The sequence below is a fragment of the Mesocricetus auratus genome, unplaced genomic scaffold, assembly GCF_017639785.1.
Source record: "Mesocricetus auratus isolate SY011 unplaced genomic scaffold, BCM_Maur_2.0 Super-Scaffold_100004, whole genome shotgun sequence".
Classification (NCBI taxonomy): Eukaryota; Metazoa; Chordata; class Mammalia; order Rodentia; family Cricetidae; genus Mesocricetus; species Mesocricetus auratus.
In genome coordinates, this window is record NW_024429189.1 from 111,189,138 (window position 1) to 111,215,260 (window position 26,123).

General features: G+C 41.7%; 1 protein-coding gene across 1 annotated transcript in view; it reads left to right on the forward strand.

The window, feature by feature from the left end:
* Scp2d1 (SCP2 sterol binding domain containing 1) overlaps positions 1–26,123 on the forward strand; it is a 301,545-nt gene that overhangs the window by 254,860 nt on the left and 20,562 nt on the right. The window contains exons 4-5 of the mRNA XM_021228682.2: positions 21,814–21,859; positions 23,426–23,510. Coding sequence (XP_021084341.1) covers positions 21,814–21,859; positions 23,426–23,510 — 131 coding nt within the window. The remainder of the gene's footprint in view (positions 1–21,813; positions 21,860–23,425; positions 23,511–26,123) is intronic.

The following is a 26,123-nucleotide window of genomic DNA, read 5'->3' on the forward strand; positions in this document are numbered from 1 at the left end:
GATGAAGTACTAATGGATTACACCAGTCTCCACTACACCTAATATGTTTGGCAATGTCAGGGAGTAAAAAGAACTTCTTCAAGTTCTAGCTTCAGGCTCTTACTAATTCTCTTCCTATAAATCTATATTTTTATGGGTTGTGAGTTTTCTTACTTGGTTATTATACCTTTTATTCCCTTTGGCTCTATAACATAATGGTCCCCTGAAGCTTCATTGTGGCTTTGGCACTTTCATTGCCCTAGCAAGAATCATAGTTTTAGCATCCCTGTTTCCATTTTGTCATAGAATATACCCTACAGCCAGTTTTGATGTGTTGGATGAATCTGCATGGCCTGGTGTTTGGTTTTATATAAATGACCATAGTAAGTCTTGCCAGTTGACTGTAGATGCCCAGGGCTGGCAATAGGTGCCAAGCAGGTGCAGTTTTCAGCCGGGGTTGGACATGCAATGAGTGTAGAAGGAGAGCCAGGACCTGGATTTGCTGATAGAAATAGCTGAGTTCAAACCTTTTTTTTCTGAGTCACTTGACTGCTTTTATCATATGAGTAGATCAAAATATAGGGCAGAGGTCTCTGAAAATGACTTGTGGTGAGTTTGAAAAAGGAGTGACTCACATCATCATTGCCACTGCTTCACTTAGGGGATATACACCAATCCCTTCTCCATGGACCTCATGGGTTCCTGAATTTTTATTGCTATGTACTGTTTCCACCAACATAGCCTTGTAAAACCACACTTGTTTTTTCACTCTGTAGGTCGGAAGTCAAGCACTTCCATCTGTGTTCTCTAAGAGCATCATAAAGGTTAAACCCTGACATTGGCCAGTGGGGCTTATGTCTGGAGACTGCTCTCAAGATCCTTCGGGCTGTAGACAGAATTCAGTTCTTTGTGACTATAGGACTGAATCCCTGTTTCCTCACTGACTGAACTAGGAGGTTTCCCCTGCTAGTAAAGGTCACAAGCAAGCCTTTCCATGAAGCTCCTGCCACCTTTAAATTGCAGAGGTACACTGGATCCCCTCATTCTTCAGATTTCCAAATCCTCCTCCTTTTTCCATCGGCTGGAACATTTTATCATGCCCCATTTGGATAATATCCCCATCTTAAGGTAAACTATGTCAGAGAACAGAACTTAAGCATACTCCTGGCTTTGATTAAGGTGGGACAACTTTGGGATGTCATCTAAGAAGCTTTTCCAGTTTGTGACAGTTTGACTGACAGAATCTGTCAGGAATGAGCCAGTGTGGCTTCTAACCCTACATCATAACAGAGGCTCCCTCTTTTTACAAGCTCACTGTTAGGTGTATCTGTAGCCTGCCATATGTGAGGTCAATCACTCCATGAATTGAAGATGCAATCCACATGTATATGACTGCCTGACAGCCCTCAATTGTGACTCAGATTAGATTAGGTTCCAGGCTCAGGAGTGACTAGCCTTAGATAACTCCTTCCCCCACCCAGAGACATTTCCAGTTGAGGTTCTAGACAGGAGAGGGGAAAGAAGCAATTCCTGCTGTACCCTCTCCTGGTCAGTTCCTGATATATGAGTAGAGAATCATGATAGCATTATTGTCTCAGTCACTACATTAGACCATAGTTTGTTATACAGCAATAATCAAAAGGACAAGTAGCATTAGAATGAAATCACCATTTTCTCATTGCCCCTTTATGAAATGAAAAAAAATGTTTACTTCACAGAAGACAGGAGGTAGGGCCAAACCATAGCAGGGAGAGTCCAGGGCAAGATACATCCTCAAAGGCATGCCCTAAGTGACCAAAGTCCTCTAAGTAGGCTCCACTTTCCACAGTCCAAAACCTCCCAACAGTTAAGCTTGAATCCATAATTAGATTAAGCAGTGAGCCCCTCATTAAATCAGAGCCCTTGTAAGCTAATTATCTATAGGAATGTTCTCACAGACACAAAGAGATGAGGTTGCTAATATTCTAGTATTTCTCAATTTAATGAAGTTAACAGCCAGGATTAACCTTCACAGGTGAGGTGGGACAGCTATCAGCCTTATTTTAAAATAGTTATCATTTATAGCTGCCAGACACTATGCAGGTGAAGGGAACATGGTGCTCGATGGAACATCTCCTTTATGGAGGTTAGAAACTAGTGAAGGGAAGATCAAAACAGGTAATAATTCAAGGTAACTGTAGATAACAGTAACTCGAGTACAGAAACTAGAAGGGCTGGAGTTGTGGCTTAGTGACAGAGTACTTGACTAGTAAGCACAAGACACCAAGTTTGATTGCAGTACTAAAAACTAAGACAAGACAAAACAATAAAAATAGAACCTGGGTGTGCGCTGGGCCTGTGCCTGTGGAGAAACTACCATGTCTAACAGGGTGGCAAGCCAGGGTCTGTTGGAAGAGGCAGAGCTGAAGCCTGAGCTACAATAAGTGTCACTGTTATACTTGTTTTGAAAATATGGATTTACTTGTGGGATTGCTATATTCAGAAAGAAGTTTTGTATTTGCCTATGTGGGTTTCACCTGCAAAAGCACATGGCGAATGTGGAAAATAACACACAGAGAACCAGGTGCTTAGACCATATACAAAAGCCAAACAGCCCTCCAAAACCCACCAGCCACCTCCATCAGCTCACAGGAGGTGTGAGAGGCACACATGCCCATCCAGGTCTGACAACAGAGTAACTCAAGTTCCAGGCATAGCAATTTGCCGGACACAGCTTTCAGTGTGTTTCTACAAGCAGACTTCAGGCCATTTTCAGACCTTGGCACATTGTTTGTCATGTTTATTTCTTCCCTGACTAAAATTCTGCTACCATTTTTTAAACTAATTTTATTTTTAGTTACTTTTTCCAGATTATAATTATAGCATTTCCTCATCCTTTCCTCATTTGCAAACCTTCCTACATACCCTCCTTAATTTTTTCCAAATTCATGACCTCTTTTATTAATTATTGTTACATACATATATTTACACATGTACACACATACATAATATTCCCATTTCTTAAAAGACAACATCTTTCTATTAATTTTTTTTAGTATTTTTTTTCCAGTTTAAATTTAGATAAGAAACAAGGTTGCTTCACAAGTCAGTTCCAGGTCCCTCTCCCTTTCCCTCCCCTCCTCTCGTGCCCTCCCCACACCCCCCCCCGTTATCCCCTCATTCCTCCAGGGAGGGTGAGGCCCTCCATGGGGGTGTCCATAGTCTGTCTTTTCATATAGGGCAGGGCCTAGACCCTTCCCTAAGAGTTCAGGGTGAGAGTGCACCTCACATTGTTCTATGGGAGTCCAAAGTCCGTGTGTATACTTGGGATGGGTACTGATCTGCTGCCCAAGGCTCAATAGATTCCCTAGGCCTCCTCACTGACACCCAGATTCAGGGGGTCCTGATCAGTCCCATGCTGGATTCCCAGGCTGATGCCTGGGATTCAAGAGTTAACCTTTGTCTGGTTAGCTGTTTCTGGGGGTTAAACCAGCCCAGTCTTAATCCCTTTGATCACCAGTCCTCCCTCTCTGTTACTGGCTTTCTTGAGTTCAGCTCAGTACTTAACCAAGGGAGTCTGCCTCTTCTTCGATCAGCCATTAAATGAAGTTTCTGTTTCCCAGACTCTCTGGCCATAGGATTGTAGGCTGGCACTCCCCAGATCTATGTCTAAAATCCATATATGAGAGAGTACATGCCATGTTTCTCTTTTTGTGACTGGGTTACCTCACTCAGGATGGTTTCTTCTAGTGTCATCCATTTGCCTGTGAATCTCATGATTCCATTATTTTTTTTCTGCTGAATAGTACTCCATTGTGTAGATGTACCACATTTTCTCTATCCACTCTTCGGTTGAGGGACATCTAGGTTGCTTCCAAGTTCTGGCTATTACAAATAAAGCTGCTATGAACATAGTGGAACAGACATCTTTGTTGTATGAATGGGCATCTTTTGGATATATGCCTAAGAGTGGAGTTGCTGGGTCTTGTGGTAGGTTTATTCCCATTTTTCTGAGGAATCTCCATACTGATTTCCAAAGTGGCTGAACCAGTTGGCACTCCCACCAGCAATGGAGGAGTGTCCCCCTTTCTATTAATTTTTAATTTAAATTGAAAACAACCTTATTTTACATACCAATCCCAATTACCTCTGCCTCCTGTCCTCCCACTCCTCACACCATCTCACCATTACTCTGTCACATCATTAGGGGCAGGACCGAGGCCCTCCCTCCTGTATCTAGGCTGAGAGAGTATCCCTCCATAGGAAATGGGCTCCAAAGTCAGTTCGTGCCCTAGGGATAAATACTGGTTCCACTGCTAGTGGCCCTGTACACTGGCCAAGCCCCACAACTCACACCCATGTTAAGGGGCCTAGTTCAGTCTTATACAGGTTCCCTAGCTGTCAGTCTAGAGTCTGTGAGCCCCCACTTGCTCAGGTCAGCTACTTTTGTGGGTTTCCCCCGGCATGGTCTTGGCCCCTTTGCTCATCAATCCTCTCTCTCTACAAGTGAATTCCAGGAGTTCGGCTCATTAGTTAGCTGTAAATCTCTGCTTCTGCTTCCATCAGCTACTGGATGTAGGCTCTATGATGGCATTTAAGATAGTCATCAATTTCATTATAGGGGAAGGGCATTTAAGGTAGCCTCTCCACTATTGCTTAGATTATTAGTTGGGGTCATCCTTGTGGATGCCTAGGAATTTCCCTATTTCCAGGTTTCTCGTTAAGCCCATAATGACTCCCTCTATCAAGGTATCTCTTTCCTTGCTCTCCTTCTCTGTTCTTCCCCCAACTCTAACTTCCTGATCTCGCATGTTCTTCTCCCTCCTCCCCTCTTCCCTTTTCTTTCTCCTCCCTCCCTCCCCCTCCCTCATGCTCCCAATTTACTCAGGCAATCTTGTCCCTTTCCCCTTCTTGGGGGTGGTCCATGCATGTCTCTGTTAGGGTCCTCCTTGTTTCCTAGCTTCTCTGGGGTTGTGGATGGTAGTCTGGTTATCCCTTACTCTATGTCTAATATCCACTTACGAGTGAGTACACACCATGTTTGTATTGGTGTGTGACTGTTTAGTTCATTCAGGAAGGTTTCTTCTAGTTCCATCCATTTGCCTGTGAATGTCAAAATGTCATTGCTTTTTTTCCCCACTGAATATATGTACCACATTTCAACAAGACAAAATGGCAGCCTACAGAATGGGAAAAGATCTTCACCAACCCCACATCTGACAGAGGGTTGATCTCCAAAGTATACAAAGAACTCAAGAAGCAGGGTGGTAGTGGCACACACCTTCAATCACAGCAATTAGGAGGCATAGGCAGGCAACTCTCTATGAGTTTGAGGCCAGCTTGGTCTACAAAGCTACACAGAGAAACCCCATCTTGGAAAAAAAACTCAAGAAACTAGCCATCAAAACCCAAATAACCCAATTAAAAATGGGGTACAGATCTAAATAAGAATTCTCAATAGAGATATCTCAAATGGACTAAAGGCACTTAAGGAAGTACTCAACATCCTTTGTCATCAGGGAAATGTAAATGCAAACAACTCTGAGATACCATCCTACACCTGTCAGAGTGGCTAAAATCAAAAACACCAATGAAAGTTTATGCTGGAGAGGATTGGAGAAGGGGAACAACCCTCCATTGCTGATGGGAGTACAAACTTGTACAGTCACTTTGGAAATCAGTATGGCACCTTCTCAGGAAAAAGGGAATCCCAATCAATCTACCTCCAACAATTCCACTCTTAGGCATATACCCAAAGGATGCATACTTATACCACAAAGAGATCTGTCCAACTATGTTCATAGCAGCATTATTTGTAATAGCCAGAACCTGGAAGCAACCTGAATGCCCCTGAACTGTAAAGACAATGTCTTATACACTCAAATCTGGCCTCCCTCCCTGCTCCCTCTCATACCTGCCATTTCTTTTAGCTTTTAAGTTATTACATGTGTATCACTGACGATGTTGATGCTTTTGAATGCTGTACCACTACTGAAATGTTTGCTGATATCCTGTGGATTTTGTTTTGCATGATTCTGCACAGCAGGGTGATTTTTAGGAAGGCATAGGCTATGCTATAGCAGATCTGACTTTAAGATCCTGGAAGATCTTAGAGCCATGGTACACTGTCTTAGAGGCAGAAATAAGCCTGTTTCTGAGGAACCTTGACATCTGGACATATGGAAAAAGACAAAAAAGAGATGTGGATCAGTACCCATCCCAAGTATACACACGGACTTTGGACTCCCATAGAACAATGTGAGGTGCACTCTCACCCTGAACTCTTGGGAAAGGGTCTAGGCCCTGCCCTATATGAAATGACAGACTATGGACACCCCCATGGAGGGCCTCACCCTCCCTGGGGGAATGAGGGGATAACGGGGGGGGGGGAGGGCACGGGAGGAGGGGAGGGAATGGGAGAGGGACCTGGAACTGACTTGTGAAGCAACCTCGTTTCTTATCTAAATTTAAACTGGAAAAAAAGAAAGTTATTTGAATGCATGTTAAACATTAATGTAATTTTTGAAAGGTTATATCTGATTTTTTTTACCAAAATAAATCTGGAGAATAAAAAAAAAAGAGATGTGGAGAGAGACAGACCTAAGGGCTGGATCCTAGGAGCCTTAGAGTCTGATAGAACTCGGTGCTGGAAGCAACTCATGCCTGCTGCATTAATATAGAATCACTGGAGAGGGGAAAGAGAAGGGAATGAGACCATGACTGGCAGGTTTTTCGCCGAGCTGCCTGCTGTGGGCGAGTGACCGAAGGTCCTCTCGGGGAACAAGGGGAATATGGAGCTGGGTTCCTTCAACAATTTTAATTCACTTTCTTTTTTGCATTATCTCAGATCCTAGTACAGTGCTCAGGGGTTGATTAGGAATATCTCTGTGTTAGCCCTGAGGGCTTTTCACCATTTCATTTCTACCTCCACCCTGAGGGAGGATAATTGTGTATGTTCTGCTGTATTGAAATGTCGTATGACATTATGTTGATCATGGCAAAGCTGGATGGGAAACCATGTCTAATTTTTGATTGATTGCTTGGCAGTAGATGAAGGCATACATTTTCAATTTCTGAGGGGGCAAAGCTTACATTTCTAGATATTTAATGATACCCACATTGAAGGGATTTGAGGAAATCATCTCTTTTCCCCTAACAATGCTTGCTCATGAGCATTGCAAACTCTCTTGCCTGCATGCTGGGAATTTTCCATTGTGGCATTATTGCCCCTGAGAAAATTTTGAGTCCTTGGTTTGCTAATGCTTCCGAGGATAAAGTAGAACTTCCCTCTTTGATCTCCTTTGATCCTTCAGCAACTCTGGGACATCTTCTCTTGGCACTAGGATGAGGTTTTAACACTGCTGACATAGAAGCAGTGGGGGAATTTCACTTGGCCTATGGATGGTGAAAGGGAAGTAACAGTGCTCTTTTCAGTGGGTGGGGAAACTGAGGCAATTGGGGAGGAGTGTGTGATAGCAGTAGAGATCCAGATATCCTAGTATGTTGATGAACTGTGCTTCAGTCCTTTAACTGTTTTTAAATATAAGAATAGCAGCTCCACACAGACCTTAGCCATCAGCCCTGGGAGACTGTTAGTATACTGTCATCATACTGATGGCATATTGGTAGTATATAGATGATATATTGTTGATAAACTGATGGTGTATTGATGGTATACTGATGATATATTGTTGGTATAATGATGATATACTGTTGTATACTGGTGGCGTATTGATGGTATACTGTTGCCATACTGGTGGTGTATTGATGGTATACTGGTGGGATACTGATGGACTGTTCCTTAGGACTTTCATGTCTCCATTTTCTGTGACTACTATATAGGGGTTATGTGATGAAATGGAACTCCCCTTTAGTCTTCTTAGAGTTGTATTTCCACAACTATAACTATTTCTTTCTCTTGGGATAGAAATATGATACAGGAACTCAGAGGGATCTTCTCTCAGACATGCCAAGCTTGGTCCATCATCTTCTCACCATTATCATTCAAATGCCATTTCTCCTGATCTCATTCTCCCGAACTTTAGCAACACTGGACATCCTGCATGTTTGGTCTGGATGTGAAATGTCCTACACAAGCTCATGTGTTTGAACATGTATTCCTCAGTTAACAGTGCTTTATGGAGAGTGTATGTAATCATTGGGAGGTAGAGACTAGCTGGAGGATGTGGATCTCTGGTAGATCTGCTTCTGAATCCATCAAGATGTGAGAGAGGACCTTCATGTTCCTGCTCTCACAGATAATCTGTGACAGCACCCACCCTGTATCTTCCCAAACATGATAGACTTGCATTCCCTCAAATTCCAGGTCAAAGTGAATCCTGCCTTCTTTAGGTTGCTTCTATCAGATGTTTTGTTACAGTGAAGAGAAAAGCAACTAATTATCCTGTCTCTGTATTTTCATAGCCTTTATATTTATTTATAAAAAGAAATAAATTCTCATAGTCATGTGAGTGTATATAAAGAAAAATGAAGTGAGGAGGGTAGGATAAGAGAAATGTACTCAAGAGTTCAGAAAGTTCTCAAAATGGCTGAAGAACTTGGCTTCAGAATGGGAGTAAGCTAGTTAGTTCTAAGAATGGGGCTGGTACAAACTGCATATCCAACTAGTCCTCCGTTTCTCTGTCCCTCCTCCTCATCCTCATCTTCCTCCTTTTCCCTCTCCCCCACCTCCTCCTTCCCTTTCTCTTTCTTCCTTGTTATTTATATTCAGTAATTATTTTCCAACTAGCATTCCCCAGGGTTTACTTACTCATACATAATTTTGTATGCAAAATGGTCCCAGTGGGGAAGCCCTCTCTTTGATTCACCATGATGATTGACTCATGTAATGATCAAACACTTCTCAGTCCTGAGGTAAGAAGGCTGGGGTTTTATTTTTTTTTGAAACAGGTATCCACCAAGGATCGATCAACTGTAACACAAAATATTGATAAAGTAGGATGCCCGTCCCTCTTGGGTCCATGAAAAATGTGTTCAGGGTAGAGAGGAAATTGGCCTTTTAATAGAACTTATGTTCAGCTCTACAGAGCTTAAAGTTTAATCATTCTTGTGATAGTTCCTATGTCTGAATCTCCTCTCTGAGATGGGTCCCTGTCAGCCCATCTGTTAAGCAGTCCTTGTTTGACCTGCTGTTTCCAACAATGTCTCTTTGAGGAGATCAAAGGGATCAATGTCTATGGTGTTGATTTACATATGAAATGTCAATCTGAACATTTCATGGAGGGCATTTTATTCAGTTAAATCATGCCAGAGCTGTGCGAGGAATACCATCCCACCAATAAAGTGTGGTTTCAGTAAAATATTTATGTGACAAGATGTTTAAAACATTGCTAAATGAAAAAAGTGAATCCTAAATGGTTCTCACATTATTATTCTGCCTGTGAGTGCACATGTATATGTGAATACATGCAAACATACAAAAACACACATGCACAAAGTCTTCATATTTGGGAAGATGCTCACTAAAATATCACCAACAGCACAATGTAGATGCTGATAATCATTATTTTTGTCTGTGTGGTGTCTGTGTATGTGTCCGTGTCCGTGTCCGTGTCCGTGTCCGTGTGTGTGTGTGTGTGTGTGTGTGTGTGTGTGTTCTTTCATGTGGATGTACGAGTGTACGTGTGCATATGGAAAATGGAGATTTCTGTATGGTGTCTTCCTGGATTACTTTCCATTTTATTAACTGAGTCAGGGTCTCTCAATGAACCCAAAGCAATGGCTATCCAGCTTGTCAGGGTCACCTATATTTACCTCCCAAGAGCTGGGATTACAGGCTGGCTGCCACACCTGCCTAGCCTTTGCATGGTTGCTAGGAATCCAGGCTTGTAGGGCAAGTATTTTATCCATTGATCTTTCTCCCCAACTCCAGGTAGTAAGGTTATTGATGATAAAAATTTTATTCTGTTTGCTAAGCTTTAATTCTTATACTTTCAACAATAAGCATCAGGCATAACACTGAATTTCTTTAATGATAAACTACATTTTTTTAGAGTCTGCCACAAGAGACCCAGGAAATAATCATGGGTTCCCTTAAATTCTGCGTGGAAAGTTTTAGGTATGTTCACAGGTGCTTGTGCCTGTGTCTGTGAGATGAGTGAATAGATGCATTGCACTGAACAACTTTGTTGCCTATGTCTGTGAGCATGAGTGAAGTGATTACATCGTATTGAATGGCTTTCTTATGTCCAACCCTGTAGGAAGTAGTGCTTTATTTGAGAAATGGTCTCAGGAAAGAGAAAAGGGAAATAATACAGATAATAGAAGAAGAAAGCCAACAGTGTGTATGCTGTTTACCACGCTTTCGGGAAACTGGAACTTATCCAGAGGGCAGGAGCTGGAGTATCTTCCTGTTTCCTTCTACTATTGGTTTAGGTCTGTTCCAAAGGGGTGTTGACTCTATAGTCCTTCCAGTTTCCATGTACCCAGGCATAGCAGTTCTGGAGACCAGTTATGGTATTTGTCTTGGCAAAGACCCATAGCACTTGGAGTTGGAAAACACTGAGTAGATTATTGTACATGGGAATTTTGAGAGAATATGGCGAGGTACCATCTACATCCACTGCCATTGTGATCTGCTTCTTTTCCTTACCCAAGACTGACTTAGAAATCAGTCCTCCTGAATGAGCCCTTTATAGGTGAGTACCACCATGCATAACCATTTGTCCACCCCACCTCCATCTTATCTTTGACACAGGATCCCTATTTAGTCATAGATGTCCTAGAATTCACCATGTAGCCAGGCTGGCTCAAACAATTGTGCTGCTTTTATCTCTTGAGTGCTGGGATTAACAGATATGTGCCAATACTCCCAACAGTATTCTGTCTTCTCTATAAACACCTTCCCACCAAGTTTTACCCACAGTTTTTCTTGATAGGTTTACAACTGATATTATTGGGATTACTTGTAATGGTCTGTGTGAAACTGTTATTGACAACCACTTAAGCCAATTAAAAGTTTCAAGTCCCTTTTATTGATGGCCAGACCAAGAGTGGGCTTGTGTTTCTGAACGTGTCTTGGTACCCAAGTACGGGGTTACAGTTTTTAAAGCTAAAGCCCACAAAGACCACAATCTATACTGAAGTTACATGAGGGTCATAGTAACCTAGAAATGTCATTCGTGCCTTGTCATAGTAGTTATTTTGCCTAATACATCTGGACCATGGTCAAGACTATGGAAATATCAAATGTGTTGCTAAGGCGGACATGACCATTGATGGTGGGAGATAGAGGACTAATAACTATCTAAGCAAACACAAAATGGAGTCTGAAAATGATGGTGTTACCTTAATCATTTCATACTGACAGAACATGAGTGCAGGGTTGCTTGCAGAAGTGTGGATGATACCCAAACTTCCATATTTTAAAGTCTTCCCTCCTCTTGAACAATGACTTCTCCATAGTCACATAGAAGGAGGTCATAACTCTACCTAACCTTTATCAGCTTATATACTTTATCACCTCCAGAGTCCCTGAGGACACCTGGTCTTAAGTCAGAATGGCATACCAATGTCTGGAATCCCAGGTGAGGATCCAATGACACTCTCTAACCCTTCCTTCTAGGAGGCATCAATTGTCAACAGGTCAGCTCTTGACGGTCTCTTGCCAGCAGCTGACCTGATAAAGGTGGAGATAGTTTTACTCACAGAAATGTATTACAAAGTACCTGGACTTGGTATAACTCTGTTGTTGAAGACTAAAACAATTACCCCTAGTGATTCTGGGAATATCCAAAGCAAAGGTGTAAAATAAGGACCAGCAAAATTGAAAAATGTACTATGAACACATGATAGAAGAACAGAGAGATGTTTATTTATACATTTGGCAAGGTCTTTTTATTTTTATGGAGCATTTGAACTCTTCTACATATAAGGCAGAATTTTATCAGCCCAACAAGTCTATAAAATCTTTCACAACTCATTTTATGGTGTGTTTGAAATACTTCAGGCTAAGTTATTTGTTGATAATTTGTCTTTTCTTTTTGATGTCTCATCCAGGGATTATCTTCCCCAAAATAGGATTCCCAACTTCTTGGAGACCTATCACCATTGTTTGTTTGAAGGGCACATAAATATTTATTTATTGGTGCCAAGCTAGTAGCAGCAGAGGTCTGTATCTTAGCTTTAGCAGAAACAAAGACTTTCAGAAGAAGAATCCCAAGTTTTCATAGTGTGATTCAGAAAACAACCTCCATCATTTATCTAGTTCAGGGTGAAACTCCACGATTTCTTCCCATAAAGTGGCCTATGTGAATGTTGACTGGTGTCTTGTCCTGGTTGGATAGTAAATGATTCAGCGATTCATGCTAATCATCAGCTCAGACTCCTGTGGTTAGAATTCCATGTGATCTCTTTCATTGACCGCAAAATGATTGGAGGAGGCCTCAACCTCTGTAGCTTTCCTGGGCCTTTTAAGCTTATTGGATTCTTTCAGAAGAGCAAGGACAATTAATTACTTAAAGACAATGCCACTTAGCTAGAACAAATCATGATGGGCTCCTAAAATAAAGTTTTTCTGTGTCATGGAGCTAGGAAGATGCAGCTCTCCAGCCAGGCTCTCAGCCTACTCTATGGGGGCAATTTTGATAAATTAAATGATATGTGTAGTGAAACCACTCTGTGGTCAAGTTTAATTTTTAAGAGATTGGATGCTCAGAGAAAGAAAGGGCAACTGGCTATTTAGAGGATTCATTAGGAATGCTGGCTAAGGCATATCTACAACATGCTAGGACTACCTGCTGGCCAAGAAAGGCAAGCTTTAACAGCAGAGTCTTAAGAGAGTTGTGTGCTCAGAACTATTTGAAAGCACTTTGTACATGTGTTGTTTATTTAAGATGTGTTTCTTTGTTTAAAGGAGTCAGGCAGAAGGTGGAAAAGGAAGAAGACATTGTTGTGCTTGCTGATGTAACTCTTAAAACTCGGGTGGAGAGAGGACAATGGTCTTTATTATTATCGCATCAGTGTGTCATGTTCTCTCCCTTACTGACTTCCTTGTTGTTCATCAGTTACCTTCCCCAACTCAAACTCTGTGCTTCTGTCTGCCTGTCATAACATTGGTGCCATGGGGAAGATGAGGATAGTGGTGGATGCCTTCAAAGGAAGCAGAAACTGAATCCATCATACAGCCAGAAAGGCCATTTGCTCCTGGTGCTATAGCCTGCCACTACAGTGTTAGGATATCACATACTGTGAACTGTAATCTACTCTTTGGCCTGGGCACAACATCCCCTTTAAAATGTGTGAGACTATAGCCAGGCACAAAAACAGAAGCCAACCATAGCCTTGTCTGTAGGACTGTACAGTACCGCAGCCCAGGGACCATTCATTGAATAAGAAGGGATTTGAGAGGTGGTTCAACTCACTTTCCACTTCCCAACTGTGTGGATTAAAACTCCTGTTACTTTGAAGTTCTTATAATGAACTCAATCCTCAATCTGCTTTATGATATTTAGCATTTGACTAATAGTTCACCAACCACAGTGGCTAAAAACTTTCATTGGATCAAACACTATAGAGTTCAGTCTTAATAGGGCACTCAGGACAACCTTATTTTTTGAAACATGCAACAGCCTGGAGTAGAATGTATCTTTTTATGAAGCAGCAGTAATAACCCTGGGAACCACTCCACCTCAGTGTTGAGTGTGCATCATTGAAAGAGTGTAAAAAGCTTGACTTGGAGATGAACTCTCAAGGTGGCCACTATGCTGAACTGGTTTTTATTTTATTTTATTAATGTATTTTCATACTGACCACAGTTTCTCCTCTCCCTTCCTCCTATTTCCTCCCCCTGACTCCTATCTACTCCCCTCCCCATCCACATCTCTGTCTCTATTCAGAAAAGGGCAGGCTTAAACTGTGCTTGCTGATACATGAACATGTGTGTATACATGGGTGTTGCCTGTCTCTAAATGAAGTTTGTATTTTAGTTAAGGTCTGTGCTAAGGGTATATGCTATCAGTTTCCAGTTGTAAATTTTTGTCTTTTAAGTTTTCTTCCATCTTATTTAGTTTATCCCTTCCCTGTTTTCCTCTTCACTTCCTTTTCCTTCTCTTCTCCTCCCCTCTCTTCTGCTTCTTTTCTTTTCTCTTCTTTCTTCTCATTCTTCTTTTTTAATTGCCCGTTAAGGGTTTCTGTCTCTCAAATCAACCTGGATGACATAGCTTCCAGGATATCTGCCATCTGGAAAGTGCTTTGTATCAATGGGCAGAATCTTCTAGTAGGCATAGGGAGTAAGTCCTTGTGGCAGTTGATATTTGAGATAAAAATGAAAGCAGGTGCTATTATCAGTATCTCTCCAGGGTCTTATGACCACGCATATCCACACCCATTGTGTGTTTACAACAGCTAGTACCTCACTTCTCTGATGGAAGACTGCCCTTGGGCCTCTGGACAGTTCTGTCTATATGCCAAGACCTGGAAGTACTTGAGAGTGTGTTTTAGTTTTAACGAAATTAACAACAAACAAGAAGATTTGACAGGAAGCCAGTGTGGTGAGAAGCCAAGTTTTGAACAGTATTCTGCTACCTTCCAACTTAGATTTTAATATATTGGGACATCATTTGTATTCAACCCAACATATAGAGCTTGAATTTTGACAAATAAGTATCTCATACCCCCATGAAGATTGTGAACATTTCCATCATCATGAAGGTGACCTTAATTCCAACCTCTGACAAATATGTATCTCATACCCCCATGAAGATTGTGAACATTTCCATCATCATGAAGGTGACCTTAATTCCAACCTCTCCGGGACCACAGACAACTGCTCTCTCAGTTACATTATCAGCTCTAGAACTTTATGAAACTGACATTTATTTCCTCTGTGTCTATACTACTTCCTTCAACATTACATTTGTAAAACTCTGCCACATCTTTCTTCATAGTGATAATCACCATTCCTGTTGTAGAGTAGCATTTTACTGCATCAGCAGGCTACAGCTTCTACATCCTTCCTTCTGTTAATAGACATTGGGGGTCATATACAATTTGGAGTTTTTAATGAATAAAGCTGCTATGCACATTCATGAATGGGTCTGTCTGTGGACCATAATGTTCCTTATAGGTTTTCTTTCTTCCAGCCATACTATATTTAAGTATCTACCCCACATTGGGTTAGAAGAGCATGGACTTCATTCCCCTTACACTGTGTCCTGTACAAGATTTTGCAGATTCAGTCTTCAGAAAGGATTACTCACAAAGTCACCCTCTCGCCCTCACCCCACCTCTTCCTTCAGTCCTTGCATCCTATGTCCTTCTCTCGGGTGATTTTAGCTCTTTCTCTCGCCAGTTTACCAGCACCACCGTGCAAAGTGTTAATCGGCATTTTATTTCTTTTCTACTGGGAATGGAACCCAGGGCCTCAAACTTGCTTTCTCTGCCCCTCAACCATATTTCCCATGCACTCTCCTTTTTGAGTCTCACATGTCAGTCTGACTTTACACGCACTGCTCGTGGCTCCCTTCTATCCAGGTGGAAGCCCTAGGCTCATCAGATCCCTCTCTCTTCTGTTTAGTTTTTTTCCCCAGCCCATTGTTCACATCCTGCAAACCAGAGACCAACAGAAGGTCAAGGTTAAAGACCTGTGAAGCCAGAGTATGAACTCAGGGCTGTCTTGCTCTATAGGTCACTTGCTTTCTACCCCCATGTTTTAGATAATGTTATAAATAAACCCTCCAGGTTAAGAAGAAGGAAACTGCAGATCAGAAGTCTTAGACTCTGTATATATTTCATTCTAATTACAACGGAAAGCAGACATCCTCAGGGCACAAGCAGCCTGTGTGGGAGGAGCTATAAATGACTGAGCTTATCACATGGGGGCTGCTTCTACAGAGGACAGTGTGAGAAACACAGCCATGTAAAGCTGTGGCTGCCGATGATAGTGCTCTCCAGGTGCAATGGCCAGGCAGATGAAAGTGCAGGGTATTTTATTCTGTCTTAGTCTTATTGAAAACTTACTTTTAATAAAATGTAGCCTGGGAAAGTAGAACATAGGCTGAAAAAGGAGAGATGGAAACTCAGAATTACTGAGGGTCAGCATTCTTTTCTGTGCCACCCCATGACAAAATGGAAGAAGCTGTAGTAAAACATGGGCTGATGTAACTATAGTCACAGAACACCAATCTTTAGAGCCTGGAAAAGCCTCAGGCTTTAGGAACACCTGGAAAATGCACATAAAACTTCAATATAGTCTTCTGCAGGCTCCCCTGGTTACCTGGATTAACTGTCATGCTGCGGACATGTCTGGCCTACTACCTCTGGGCTTTGTGCCAGCCCGTCTGACGACTGGAGCAGGTGGAGACAGTCCAGCTGCTGAGGAAGGCAGGGCCACCTGTGCTATCTGCACACACCTCTGCTACAGCAGTGTGTGGTTGAGAGAGGTGGCAAATATGTTATGGGTGAATGAGTGCCTGTGGAGAATTGCTATGCATGTTAAATTGCCAAAATGGAATACTGAGGATACATAGTCTGTCCATGTGATAAGATGATTATGTTTCTTTGTTCAAGACACAATGTAGCCTAACTACTTCTGAAGGCATATGTTGAAAATTAAAACACTTCTATTTTTAACTTTTCATTTCTATCCCACCCCCAATATTCCCCAGTAACATTTCAGAACTAATCAGCTGAAGAAAGAGGTGGAAAAGGAACTTAAGAAAGTGAGTTTGGGGCAAAAGTCCCGACTGACAGAGATGGAATAAAGGTCCCACAGAATTAAGGAAGAGAAGGCGGAGTAATGGGGGACTTGTTGATTGGGCATCCTGATCTTCCTGGCCCTGGTCAGGGGGAAACAGAGAGGCAGAGGAACACTGGCCATGTGTTCCATTCTGAGTTTTAGTTGTTCTGATTGGACAAAGAGGGAGAAGAGAATCTAAGTTTTCTCTTCTACAGCTTCACTGTTCCCACATAGCTCAGCAATGATAGAGGTAGTTTCTTTGGACTCAAAGGATGGAAAGGTAGTGAGAAATCTCTGGAAGATGACAGAATTTCCCTATTAAATCATAGTGACTTGTAGTCAACAGTTACTGAGAAAGCCACCCAAACACTTGGGACTATAGTCCCAAGTAGACTTCTGCATCAGGGAGTATTGGCTTGAGAGGCCAAAACAAAGAAATGAGACTCCAGGCTCTAAGAGGTTCAAGAAAATGAACCAAGGCTTCAATATCCACTGCAGCCACCTGTTACGAGAAGCTTTCCTTGAGAGAAGCCGTCCCGCCTGCCTGGTTCCAGATCCGCATCAGTCCCAAATAAACACACAGGAGGCTATATTCATTATGAAGCTGTTGGCCTTGCTTGTCTCTTACTGGCTAGCTCTGCTTTAAGCAATTGCCCCATGATTGTTAATCTAAGTATGTCTCTTACCGGAGAAGTTTCCAGGCTCCTACCCGGAGTTACATGTCGACTTTCCTGTGTTTCTGCTTCCCAGAATCCTCCTGGATTCCTAGCCCCACCTATCTAGATTCCTATTGGCCAGACAGTGCTTTATTAGCATAAGACTTCCCCAACATCTCCCCTTTTCTGTTTAAACAAAAGGAAAGGTCTTAACTTTAACACCGTCAAATTATATATAACAGAACAGTTATCAAGTAAGAACACAGTTACAACATTTTGTCTATTAACATTTAGCAAGATTTAAAGAAAATATCATCCATCCCATCCTTGTGAGTCCAAAGTCCTATATGTAGCTTATCTTTTATCATAACTAAGGAAAACTATAATAATAACTATCTGTCTTCAACTCTATCAAAGACCACAGAAGGATAATATATAAACACTAGGATTGACAGAGATATCTTACTGCCTGGACAGTCACCTGAAGTTCCTCTGTAACGTTGGGGCATCCATCTTCAGCCCATAGGCCACAATGTATCCAGAAGATTTCTCAGCCAAGCAGGAAATTTCAAACTGTCCATCTGCATCAGCAGTCTGTCAGTCATTTTTCTTTGTCCTGCAGAAAGTCTCTCAGACTCTTCCATGAAGCAGGAACCCTGTAAGACTGAGTTCAGCAGTCACTTTCCTGTGGGTCCTGCATGTCCAGATTATACAACAACAGTCAAGCAGTACAGGCAAGAGCAGTTTCTTGCCCAAATGGCTAATCTTGCCATGTTGAAAGCAAACTCCATAACAAGTTTCTTCAATGCCATCTTCCTCTCAGACGTAATTGGTGCTGCCAGGAGCAGACATTTCTCATTGTCAAGAAAAACCCTAAACCATTTTTAAATGCCAATTTCTGAAGGCCTTTGAAAGGTTTGAAGACTGCCTATCTATCTCAAATATATTTCTGTATATCTAGAAAACCTAACTTACCTAATTATAAATTCTATTATAAGTAACTATAGTCTGTATTCAATTATGCATTATGTTTTAAAAGATCAGTATAAGCACAATACTTAATCAAGAGGAGAAATATACATGTCACAAAATTGACCTTGAATTTGTATCAATAAATGAAAAACAATACCCATACCATAATTCCCTTTTTTACCATTAAAAAAAGATTGCTTGTGATCGTTAACCAATTATAAACAATCCCATATAAATGAAAACAAGATGGGAATTAGGACGTCGCTCATTCCAAACTGCTTCCTGCTGGAAGGGGGCGCTGTTCATACCATGGGGATCATGACAAAACTCAGAAACCTGTATAAGTCCGTATTTTCGGGGTCTGTAAAACTGCATCATCTTAGCTGTTTCAATTGTTGGAACATCTGATCCACTGCTTCCGGGGGTCTTGGTTCGTCAAACCACAGAAGACTGGAGGGAATCCTCAGCTTTTCATTTTCTGTGGAAACATAAACTAAAACTCCTTTTCTGAGTAACATATCCGTATACTTAAATTTTGAAGTCAAGGCATTTTCAAAAGATAGAAGTTGGATTAATTCAGCAGCATTTATAATCAAGTGTACTTTAGCAGCTGTTCCTTCCTTAGCAATAAAAAAACTGAAAAACATAATAGCGTACAGTATCCAGACTCTCTGTGTATTTTCCGTCTTTACGTGGCTTATTTATTAATCTATTATTATTATTACTCAATTTCTTTCACTTTTATTTATTTTTCTCTGAGACAGGGTTTCTCTTTGGAAACCTGCCTGCCTCTGCCTCTGGAGCAATTCCTACCGGCGTGCACCACCACAGCCGGCTTCTGTATTTATATACCACTTTGTCGTTTCATTTTCTCTCTCAATCTCACGTATATTTTTAAACACACTGTAAACCTTTAAAGGTTTTGTTCATCCAAGTCTGACTTTACTGTAAATCTTTATGTTTTTCTGGCCACATGTCTTATCTGTAAAACCGCGGCTGTTTTAAACTGCCTTTTCAAGATGGTGGGCGTAAGCGTGATTCCGGCTTACCGCCTCAGTCCATGCTGACCTCCAGCAAAAGCTGCCACTTCCAGCTGTACGTACAACTTTTAAATTGTTAGCAGAGTCTCTTAAAACAACCTTGTTGGTTTTTTTTTCTTATGCCCAGTCAGGAAGACTCCGGTAAGCGTGCCACGTGAATCTCGGCTGGTTGCTAGCAAAACAGAGCACACCTGAGAAAAATGCTGCTACCAAAAATCTGTGCTTCTCTCCATTCTTCTGTTTCTAAAATTCCTTTAAAGCTTTTGTTATTCTGTGTGGAAATTCATCATCCCACTCCTGATCACCATTTTGTTAAGAGAAGCTTTTTCCTTGAGAGGAGCCTTCCCGCCAGCCTGGTTCCAGAGCTGCTTCAATCCCAAATAAACACACAAGATGCTGTATTAATTATGAAGCTGTTGGCCTTGCTTGTCTCTTACTGGCTAGCTCTGCTTTAAGTAATTACCCCATAATTATTAATCTAAGTATGTCTCTTACCGGAGAATAGTTCTGGGCTCCTACCCCCATGGCGGTTACATGTTGACTCTCTTGTGTTTCTCCTTCCCAGAATCCTCCTGGATTCCTAGCCCCACCTATCTAGATTCCTATTGGCCAGACAGTGCTTTATTAGCATAAGACTTCCCCAACAGCCACCAATGGAAACAGATTGCCTTGAGAACAGACTAGAGGTTATCTCACAGAGGCCAGGAGAGATAAAGCAGTCCCCATGTTACTAGGACTTGGAGTCTGGGCTGGTCTTTCCAGGTTATTGACCTCTTTTGTTTTTGTTTTTGTTTTGTTGTTGTTGTTTTCAAGAAAAGGTTTCTCTGTGGTTTTGGAGGCTGTCCTGGAACTAGATTTTGTAGACCAGATTGGTCTCGAACTCACAAAAATCTGCCTGCCTCTGCCTCCTGAGTGCTGGGATTAAAGGCGTGCACCACCACCACCCAGCAGTTATAGGCCTTTTATTCAAAAGTGAGATAAAGGTCCATACAAACTGCAAAGTGTAGAGAAAACTTCAGCTAAATCAAAGAGATAGAATAGGTCGGAATGCACCACAGGAGAACACAGGCCATGTGAGTGAAGATGCTCCTGGGTCGAGCTGAGCCTTTTTGTGGGGTAAAAAGAAAGGAGGCTGGTAACGTTCTCTATTTTGAATGATATATTAGATCATGTAGTTATTTTTCGATTGTCCATATCCCTTCCCACATTTCATCTCATTTTAATCATATGCACACTGGATTATGCATTGGCATAGATACCTAATGGGAATTTACCTTAAAAGCTTACTTGAGGATCAAGTTGTGCCTTATTGTAAATGCGTCCAAAAGTAGTTTAGACTTCACTGGCCTTTATTTTCTCCTACTTGGACACAAGTGCAGTACAGTTGGAGAGAATCTGTTGGAGCTATGTACTTTGTAAAGGAAAAAAATATCCATTTCAATGTTAGGGAGGAGGTGTATGTAGCCTGATGTAAACGAAGGTCCCAGGTTGCTAACAGGATGCCAGGTGCATTGTTCAGTTTGTGTGTATGTGTGTATGTGTGTGTGTGTGTGTGTGTGTGTGTGAGAGAGAGAGAGAGAGAGAGAGAGAGAGAGAGAGAGTGAGAGAGAGAGAGAGAGAGAGAGAGAGAGCATAGTACATGCATGCAAGGGATCTAGAATTCCAAGTACATTACTATTAGCAGGTAGGGGTGCATATAGTCCAATCCAAGTGAGGCTACCAGGTTGATAAAATATTCCTTATGCTCTACTGCCTCACCTGGATCTGTGTGCATGGATTGGAGATGCCCTCTTTACCACCAGCAAGGAGCTCCCTTCTTGAATATCATGAAACACCAAGCAGACCAGCAAAGCAGAAGAATAAGCATTCATTTGGAGCATACTTGGTCAACTAAGAACTTTTTAGTGAGAAAGCAAGTGATGAGATGTGGGTATTCTGACTTCTGTTCTCTGACTCTGATTCTTGTGTAGGTTGAAGGCAAGGCAGAAGATGGAGAGGCACTTCTTTCCCATTTCCCTTGGGAAACATGGAGGGGGCACTTCACAGGAGGCAGCTGGATCAAAATAGATGTTTTGAACAGATTTAGACAAAAAGAAAGTTCAGGTCTATCTCCAAAACTCCATTCTTCTTCCTCATGTCACTGAAATGAAGGCAGAGTTCAATAGTTTGTGGAAGCTAATGGTGACATTTTAACTGTGGTGGTGAGTCACTGTGGCAGGAAGTTAAGAGTCAGTTCTATGAGAGGCAAACATCACTGTATCCAAATCTCTTAGATTAGAACTAGTCACAGATCTGGATGCAAAGAATGCTGGGAAATGCAGGTGTTGCTGATGGCAAATGGACGAGTTAGTGAATACCTAGCAAAGTTGTTATTATCTTAGTTGTAGAAAAAATAGTTGTGTCCTTATGGTGGAGACTTAGAAAAGTTCAGTTTATGAATGACTTATGTGTGTAGATGCTGAGTCAAAGAGTTGGAATCTACTTCTTACAGGTCTGGGGATCTTAGGTGGAACCAGCACGAGCTAAGATGGACTCAGGTAAGCATAGAAACCCTTCAGGTCCATTCAGCCAATGCGGATGTAAGCAAAGATGCCCACTGGAGATAATTTTTCATCTGAAAGGACAAAATCAAATAATGAAACATGCAGGTATATGTATATGTATATGTATATGTATATGTATATGTATATGTAGTAATTCAGTACAGTTATATACAGAAATATTGAGGTGAGGCCCATTACTTTATATAGCTAATGCATATTAATAACTACAATTAAAAGTAAACTAAAGGCTGGGCGTTGGTGGCGCACGCCTTTAATCCCAGCACTCGGGAGGCAGAGGCAGGCGGATCTCTGTGAGTTCGAGACCAGCCTGGTCTATAGAGCTAGTTCCAGGACAGCCTCCAAAACAGTACAGAGAAACCCTGTCTCGAAAAACCAAAAAAAACCAAAAAACAAAAAACAAAAAAACAAAAAACAAAAAGTAAACTAATGGAGAACACTGAAGGTCAATTAAATAGAAAGTTCATTGTCAAGGATGTTTCTTATTTACCTCTTGGGTGGAGATATGGTAAGTCCCTAGGGAGATTAAATTTGTTATTATTGGTAAGAAAGATGTGCTTTCTTTACCTGGTCAATCATGGAATGAATTAGACATTTTGTTTATATGAGCTGAAAATCCACAAGCACCAGGTTTTGGGATTCCTATTGATGGGCCTGTCATGCATATCCATTGAGCTGCCCTTGTCTGGAGTTCTGATATGGTGACTTCAGGAGATGGGACACCTTTATATTTGTGCTTTTTTGAGAGTCATAAATTGTATTCTATCTGAATGTAGGAAGACCTACATGTCTTCTAGTTTTATGAATCTGTGTTTGGCAACAGCTTGCCTTTGAAAGAAAAAAAGGGTGGTGGTCAATATTAATTTAACTGAAAAACCTGCATGGAAATAACACACAGGTAGACACTGTACACTGGCTTAATGGGACATTAGGGCCTTGTGGTGACTATGAAAACCAACCAACTGGGACATTTGAACATTTTTTAAAAATATGAAATGTTGAAAAATAACTCAGTAAAGAGCATGTAAATATGAAGGCCTGGGTTAGACCCCCTCCCATTCACATAATCACATAAAAAGTCAGGCATGGCTTGTAATTTCAGAACAAGGAAGACAGATAGTCAGATACCATTGTCTATTAACCAGTCAGCCTGGGCTAACTGTCAAGCTCCAGAGTTCAGTGATCAGTCTCAAAAACAAAACAACAACAACAAAACCCAAAATGGATAGCCTTTGGAGAATGACACAAGAGACTGACTTCTAAATTCTACACACACACACACACACACACACACACACACACACACACACACACACACACACACACGAGGAGCAAAGAATGGAGGAAGGGAGGGAAGGAAGACAGGAGGGAGGGAAGGAGCCAGGCAAGCAGGCACTGTGCTCGGCAAACAAAAATGTAGTCTCACTTTAACAGCTAATTCTTTGAATTTTTAAATGTACATTATTTGGAAATAATTTTTAAAAACATTTGCTGTTGAAAAATGACTTCTTTTCCATTTTTCTTTCATGTGCCACTATGAAGTTCCAAGGGGGTTCAGCAGCCACCAGGACCTCAGGTTACCTTACAAAAGAACCAGTTAACTATTCAAAGTTTTGCCAAAAGAGAGGTAAGTTTATAGTCCATTCCAGCCCAGCATTTTTCTTCGCTAGGAGACATGGGCAATGAGATTTTTTCCCCCACAGGTTAAGTTAAGAGTATTCCTCACTGATCCCTGAATTCGGTAAAAAGCAGAAATAGAATTGCCAAGAAAAACATTAGAAATTGTATATAAAAAGTTCTCAAGATCAAAGTAGCCTCTTGGCAAATGTCACTGCTCTGCCTTCCGACCCAGGTAGTTTTGAGCAATGTGACCTGGTCTGTCAGGGTTCCGGTTTCAAACCTCTCAGAGAGGGACACAATGGTACTCGGAGTTCAGTGCTCTTACCTGTGGAGAGTACGGCAGTGGCTTTCCAGGTGCATTTACAGAGTCCAAGCGTAAGATGTTTGGAGGACCTGTGCAGATGTCAGACTGAAGACGTGGGCAGCTCTTGTTTACAGACTGCTATCTCCCATCCTTCCACACTCGCTTGTGTGGGGTCTAGCATCATGACTGCCCCTCTGGCTTCTTTCCGGTACTCTCCGTCAGTAGGGATGTGAGCAGAGAACACAGAACTAGAGTAGAAGGATCTGCTCTTTGCTTTTTGCTCTAGCCGTGCATCTCCACGCTGGCAGAACTGTTTGTTCCTATAGCTACAGCTGGGTGCATTTTGCAGTTTTCCCAACAATGATAAACCCACCCCAGGCAGCACCCCCAGCCAGTCAGTAGCCCTCTTATGAGTCCATCACCCAGCACCAGGGTGACCTCCTGTGAGCTCAGAGGCACCAACATTGACTTCCAATACCCCCACCACCAGTGCTACAGTAGGGATGTTCTTTCTTAAGCGTCTGTGTTTCTGTCACTCCAGCCTCGCTTCCATGCTCCAATGGTCCTGATGGCATTGTTTCTGCTTCCTGACACTCCACTTCATGACACAACACCTTCATATCCTATTTGTGTCACTTTCATCTTCATTATATGGTTAATCATTCTTTTTACTTTGTTATCTTTGTGAGGGGAACTAGTTTGCTTTTGCTTCCTGACTAAACAATGACTGGTAAGATGAGCATTCAGAGGGACAGAGGAGATTACACTTACAGAATTGCCTCCCCCATGTTTGTACCAAGAGACATCTAACTCAGGTGCATGTCTTTCCTTTGGGTATTTTGATGGGTGTTTCCCAGTCTTGTTGTCTGTCTACTACCACTTAAGGGGCCAGGTCATTTCTCCATGATGAGAATAGACTTCAGTCTTAACTGGTTTTTGGTTACAATCACAAGACCCAGAAAGGAAAATATTCTTCAATCTCAGTATAAGGTCTGACTTCATAGATAATGAATTCCATCTATTGTAAATCTCTTTTTAGGAGTTTAGTCTGTGAGAACTTTCCAGATAAAAAGCAACTCTGTCTGAGGGCGTGTGAGCTTCTGCCTACACCCCACAGACAACTACAGTAGGAGAAAGTAGATTCATCCCCAGACACTGGCTCATCCTTCATAACATTAAGCAATGGACAGGCTATCCAGAACATGCTTCTCTGGACCACTTAATTTTTATTTCTTCCCTCAGTATGAGATACAAAGAGACTGTATTGGTACTTTCCTCCTTGGTGCAACAAAATACCTGATAAAAACAACTTAAGGAAGAAAAGGGCTATTTTGGCTCACAATTCAGAGGACACATTCTATCATGGTGAGAAGATACTGGTGGCTGCAGAAGGTGGTTGGTTACATTGATTCTGCAGTAAGGGAGCAGAGAGTGTATGCGCTCAGTAACTCCAATTGATTCAGTCTGGGACCACAGCCTATGGAACAGCACCACCCAGTTTAGAATGGGTCTTCTACCTCAGTAATCTAAACTTGATAACCCCTCACAGACATACCCAAGGACTTGTCTACAAAGAGATGCTAGATAATCTTAAATCAACAATTTAAATTATCACACATCTTCATACCCATGGCAAATTGTCAGGCCCCATAAAGTTGGCTCTGCTTCATCTTGCCTGAAGGTCAGAGAGTTAGTTCAGAACTCTTAGTATGTCAAAAGACCTAAAGATCTAAGGCTTGGCTACTGCAGAGTGTTTTGGTGTTGGTAGCAGATGTTTTATCTAAATAACAACAGCCTTGAGCTGAGGTATGTTTACTCTTGACCCTTAAGGCCAAGGCAGGATAACAGGTATGGCTACCAATTGCTTAAAGGATTAATGGAAGAAAGTCTGTTTTCTCCTTATACGTGATAATAAAAGTCTTCTGCCATGTCCCCCTTTGGTTGGAGAACTTAAGAATGTTGAAGAATAAACTTGGAGCATTCACTGGATTGCCCTCCTGACTCTATCCTGTGCCCTGTCTTTTTCTTAGCATCTTTACCTGCCCTTTCTCAATTCACACTTTCCCTCTCAGGCACCAACCAGGCAAGGCCCAAAGATGGGTTACTACAGCAAATTCTCCTTGACTGCCCAGAGAAAATCATACACAATTCTGAAAGTACAAATAATAATATGAGGTAGATTAAATCCATGCTGGGATCACACATTTCTTTTATTTAAGTAGTGGAATTTACAGTTAAGCTTGCTAGAACAAACCGAACTAGCCATGGTGGTAACTATCTGTAGTCTTGACACAAGGAAGGCTGACATAAGATGAG